General features: G+C 47.0%; 1 protein-coding gene across 1 annotated transcript in view; it reads right to left on the reverse strand.

The window, feature by feature from the left end:
• Positions 1 to 1489, reverse strand: part of aldh5a1 (aldehyde dehydrogenase 5 family, member A1 (succinate-semialdehyde dehydrogenase)) — a 31898-nt gene extending 30409 nt beyond the window's left edge. Inside the window, exon 1 of the mRNA XM_063069875.1 lies at positions 1104 to 1489. Within this exon, the coding sequence (XP_062925945.1) occupies positions 1104 to 1373 (270 nt within the window). The 5' untranslated portion in view covers positions 1374 to 1489. The remainder of the gene's footprint in view (positions 1 to 1103) is intronic.
• Positions 1490 to 6087: the final 4598 nt, after the last annotated feature.

A 6087-nucleotide genomic window follows, 5' to 3' on the forward strand; every position in this document is an offset into this window, starting at 1 on the left:
AACAGGTCCACTAGCTGGCGCTACCGAGTTGTATGTTAAATAGATCAGCTGCTGCCACCAAGTGGAACTGCTGCCTCACACCTGATGTATTTAAAGCTGTTGATGGTCCTCTAAGCTAGTCAACCGGGTTCAGCCGTTTCCCCGCCTTTTTATAGGTGGAACATCCTTCCATTCACCACCCTCACACCCTTCCTCCATCTCCACATGTCCATGTTAGATAAGAACCTTGCTATTTAGCTGCACAATTATAACGGCAGGTCCACTAAAATACATAGAAGCACAACGTACAATGAACAGCTCCTGACAGCTCGTTCTACCATTATATTTTCTGACACAACTGAATGTCTAGCTAAGCCACTTTAAAAAAGCAAAGGGATTTTACTTACTATGTTCATACTTCATGATTATTTAATTAATTGAATTTATATACGCATCCCGTGACTAATTCAAGCATGGTAAGAACTCCTGACATCACAATCTACCTCGTCCTGGCCTTGATCTTAATGCACTGGACTTCAATTGTAGCTGTTACACTTTATCCTGCGGTCTATTAATGTTTTACTGTGTACTACCTCAATGCACTGTTGTAATGAAATGACTTGCAAGCTTTCCACTGTACCTCAGCACATGTGACAGTAATACACCGATTCCCTGACGCAGGTACACCCTAAAATACCTCCAGACCTAGGACTCCCCGGATACACTCTCATCCCGATTCAGAGACACCCAGACACTTATCCTTCAAGAGCACTCAGTTCCTTCAGACCTATACTCCCAGCGACACCAGCCCCCACACTGACCGTTACCAATCAGCCGGCTGCCCTTCTGCCCCTACCCAGGCCCCTGCCCACCGGCCTCTTGCCCCTACCCAGACTGCTGTCCACCAGCCTCTTGCCCCTACCCAGGCCCCTGCCCACCGGCCTCTTGCCCCTACCCAGACTACTGTCCAGTGCTCAGCGACTCCCAACCAGACAGCAACCCGCCATCCAGGCACTGGCCAGCACCAGCTTCTCCATGCAGACCGCTGACCAGAGCCGGCTCCCCTTGTTCCCGGCGGCCCGGTGCCGCTCGTTGTACCGCCTACCCCCGGCTCCGGGGCTCACCTTGCTGGTAGCTGCTCTCCAGCCGGGCAGGGCTTCGTACGCCGCCTTCACCGCGGTCCTGGCGTCCCGTGGCCCGCAGTCCGCCACCGTCGCCAGGTGTTTTCCACTGGCCGGCTCCTGCACGGCGAACACGCCGGCGCCTTCCGCCTCCAGCCAGCGCCCGCCGATGTAAGCCTGCGGGCGCAGCAGCGCCGAGCCTGCCAAGGTCGAGCAGACCTGGGCTTGACACTGAATGGCCGACAATATTTTCCAGCAGCCGCTCCGTAACATCGCCGCTACTCGACGGCTGCGAACAGCGACCACCCCCCAGCAGCACAAGCGGACGATCACGCAGCAGCACCGCCCACCTCACACAACCAATACCGCCCATGCATTGCCGCAGACACTGGTCTCTTCCTTGCACACGCCGGAAATCTAGAGCATTTAAACAACTCGGGCAGCCTCTGTGGAGAATCATAGACCATCACAGCACAGAAACAGGCCCTTTGGCCCATCTAGTCCGTGCCAAACTACTGTCCTGGCTAGTCCCATCAACCCGCACCCGGACCAAAGCCCTCCAGTCCATGTTCCTATCCAAACTTCTCTTAAATGTTGAAATCAAACCCCCATACACCATCTCAGCCGTCAGCTCCTTTCACACTCTGAGTGAAGTTCACTCTTAATGTTCCCCTTAAATATTTCACCCTTAACCTATGTCCTCCAGTTCTAGTCTCACCCAATATTTAAAAGGCATTTGGATAAATAAATGGGTAGTAAAGATATGGATCAACTCAGGGTAAATGGATCTACATTAGATGGGTGTTTTGGTCAGTTGGCATGAACCACTCGGGCTGAAGGGCCTTTTTCTATTCTGGATAAGGACTAAGACTCTTGGTCCCACCTCTCCCCCTGCCTCAGCAGCAAAACAGGAGACTGGGTCACCAGCCAGCTCCCGTGAGGGTGGGACCAGGACATGGCGGTGCCACAGGATCTCTGAGTTCTGGGGTCTGAGTGGGGTAAAGGGAGCCGGGGATGTCAGCTTGGTGTCACCCCTACAACATTTGGCGTTGACCTTGCACAAGTGCCAGCAAAACGGGGTTCTGGGAGCCCAGGGAGAGGTTTCTCCTGACCAGCGAGTGCATGGGCTGGGAAGGACAGAGAAATAGATAGTCGTCGCTTTGGGTCGAGGCTCTTCGTCAGGGTTCCTTCAGCTTCTCAGAAGGCCTTTGAGTGGAAAAGGCCAGAGGGAGCGGTCTGGGAGGATATTGGTTATGGTTGAATGAGGTATTCAGAATTATGAGACGCACAGAGAGAGTGACAAACAAAAAACTGGAAGAACTCCAGTTGTTTTGCATCATCTGTGGGGGGTAATTGGCAGTCAGCGTTTTGGCTTGAAACCCTTCATTTGGACCAGATCTAAAGCACCTTCTGTGTGAATAAATTATTTCTCAGCTATTCTCTAAACTCCTGATCCCTTACCCTAAAACATAGAACAGTACAGCCTAGTGAGCAGCCCTTTGATCCAGTGCCGACTGTGATATCAATTTAAATGTGATGCAAAGTGACTATAGTGTCCCCAGAAGTGCTGCCTGACACACTGATTTTGTTTGTCGCTCCATATTGCACTATATGCACCCTCATGTGTTGTTATAGATCGGGTAGGTAATGTGAGTCTTTCCCAGAGTTACATAAACGTAGAGGTCATAGGGTAGACAATTTGCATCACTTCCGGGTGAGCTGAATGCCTTTCATGCTTGCTTTGACTGACAAGACATGGAGGAACCTTCACAAATTCCCAAAGTCCTCGACAACCGTGATTTCAGTCACTGAGGCCAATGTAAGAGCATCTCTCTAGAGAGTGAGCCCACAGAAAGCATCTGGCCAGGTACTAAAGACCTGTGCTGATAAACTGGCTGGAGAGTTTACTGACATCTTTAACCTCTCGCTTCCGCAGTCTGACGTACCCACCTGCTTCAAGCAGGCTTGAATCATACTGGTGCCCAACAATGTGGTGATCTGCCTCAGTGTCTATCGTCCAGTGGTATTTGCATCCACTGTGATGAAGTAGTTTGAGACGTTGGTCATGAACCCTATCAACTTCCACCTGGGGAGTGATTTGGATCCACTCTAATTTGCTAACCATCACAACAGGTCAACAGCTGATGCCATTGCATTGGCCCTCCGCTCTGCTGCAGAGCACCTGGACAATGAAGATGCACACATCAGGATGCTCCTCATTGACTACAGCTCAGCATGCAACACTATCATCTCCTCAAAACTAATCAATAGGTTCCCAGACCCAGGGCTCGATATCTCCTTGTGTAACTGGATCCTCGATTTCTTCACTTGCAGACCCCAGTTAGTACAGATTGGTAGCAAAGTCTCCTCCATGATCTCCATCAGCACAGGTGCAAAACAGGGCTGTGTGCTTAGATCCCTGCTCTACTGGTTTTATACTTACGATTGTGAGGCTAAGTGCGGCTCCAATGCCATAATTAAGTTTGCTGATGGCTGAATCAAATGTGGTGATGAATCAGCCAAAGAAGGAGATTGAAAATCCGGTTCAGTGGTGCCGCAACAATCTCGCAGTCAATGCCAGCAAAACTAAAGAGCTGAATATTGACCAGGAAGGAACTGGGGGCCTATGACCCAGGTTCATTAGGGGATTGGTGGGGGAAGAGGCTCAGTAATTGTAAATTCTTGGGTGTTATCATATCAGAGCATTGTCCTGGGACCAGCATGTATGTGCCATTTCAAAGAAAGCACAGCAGTGTCTTTACTTTCTTAGTTTACGCAGATTCAGCACGTCATCTAAAACTCTTGACAAAACTCTATAGATTCAGTTTAAAAGTATCCTGACTGGTTGCATCACTGGGGTGGAAGCACCAGTGACCGTGAATTGAAAAGCTTACAAAAAGTGGTGGATATAGTCCAGTTCATCACAGGAAAAGTCCTCCCCACTATTGAGCACATCTACAGAACGCTGCCACTAGAAAGCAGCGTCCATCATCAAGGAGCCCCCACTATCCGGTCTACGCTCTCTTCTTGCTGCTACCAAAATTACTAGAGTCTTAGGTCCCATCCATCAGGTTCAGGAACAGCTATTACCCTTCAACCATCAGGGTCCTGAACCAGCATGGCCAACTTCACTCACCACACACAATACTAAACGAATCACTGTACACAACCTACGTACTCCACAACTCATGCTGTCATTTTTTATTTATATGTTTGCACAGCTTGCTGCCTTATGCATATTGGTGGCCTGTCAGTCTTTGTGTGTAGTTTTTCATTGTATTGTACTTCCTTGTTCCACTGTGAATGCCTGCAAGAAGATGAATCTCAGTGTAGTGTTTGGAAATGTATACAGACTTTGAGAATAAGTTCACTTTGAACAACCAGGAGACATTTAGCCAGGCACACAAACAGGGGTTTGAAGGATACCGACCACATTCAGCCTAAATTGACATCAGGGTCAGCACAGACACCGTGGATTGATGGGCCTGTTGCTGTACTGCATTAATCTACATTTTAGGATAAGGGGTCAGGAATTTACAGAGCAGCTGAGTGAGGACCTCTGCACCCACAGGGTGGCTGGAAGGCGGAATGCAGTGCCTGTGTATAGATCAGCAGCCACAAAATGCTGGAGGACAGCAGGCAGCAGCCATGGAGGGGAATAAACAATCAATGATTCGGGCCGAGACCCCGCATTCGGATTGGAAAGGACAGCGGCAAAAGCCAGAATAAGGTGGTGGCGGGGAGAGAAAAGACTACAAATTGGCAGGTGATAGGTGAGGTGGGGGGATGGGGGATGAAGTAAGAAGCTGGGAGGTGATAGGTGGAAGAGGTAAAGAAGGAATCTAATAGGAGAGGATGGTGTACAATGGAAGAAAGGGAATGAGGAGGGAAAACAGGGGGAAGTGATGGGCTGTAATAATTCTTGATGGTCAAAAGGACCTGTTGCTGTGCTGTTCTGAAATGCTCCATCATAGACAACAGTTTTGTGTGCTGAGAACTTACTCTATACAAAGTACAATCCAATAGCTCTCACCTTTGGATTCATTAAGTTGGTCAAGATGTGGACTTTTTAAACATTATTGTTAATGTTTTCTTAATGTTCTATCTACACAGTTGACTGAAGTACATCCCTGTTTGTTACAGGATAATAATTCAGAGTCCAGTCACGCGACAGAGCCAGTGTCTCACAGTAAGGTAAGAAAATACACAGATATATGAAAGAGAAAAATAAAGCTTGTGATATCATTCACCTACAACTCTTAACAAGAAAATCATTAAATTCCATATGCCTTTCCACAAAAGATTGACTTTGTAAATAAATTGAAAGATCAGAAATTGAAATTCAAATAAAATCATTGAACTTTAGATCCCCATTTCTCTTTTAAATTATCCCTTTGAAAAACTTCTAATGCAACAACATCCATAACAATTCTGTAAAGGTAGGCCCTCATAATTGACTTTTAATCGGGTCAACAAAAGCATGATGCAATCATTATAAGTCGGGATGGATGCCAAAATGTTGTGGTTCTACAATGTTTCCAGTCATCGATTCCACTATATTAATCTCTAGACATTTTCTGATGTGAAAGTGCAATCAACCAATCACAGCTTTACTGGGGCAGAATTAGACATCTGCCCTCTTTTGTAGGACAACTTGCTTACTGAATTCTTTCCTGAATTATGTAACCCTATTTTAAAGTTTAAACTTGTTTGCTCTGGATTCAGCTGACAGGGAAAGTAGTTGTTATCTATCTAACTGAATTATTTTATCAATCTATACATTTGATTGAAGCATTTAGTTATCCATGATAAGAGGAATATAAGCTGTGCAACTTGTTCCTGTATTTTAGACAGCGTTACAGCACACTGCAGGCCTTGTGGTCCACACCATTTTACACTCTTTTGACGGGAATTTAACAGATTTACAACATCTGTTCAAAATTATGAAAGGCCTTCGTCCAGAAAGGCAGAAGAAACTGTCTTTTCT

This window comes from Mobula hypostoma, chromosome 17, assembly GCF_963921235.1.
Source record: "Mobula hypostoma chromosome 17, sMobHyp1.1, whole genome shotgun sequence".
NCBI lineage: Eukaryota > Metazoa > Chordata > Chondrichthyes > Myliobatiformes > Myliobatidae > Mobula > Mobula hypostoma.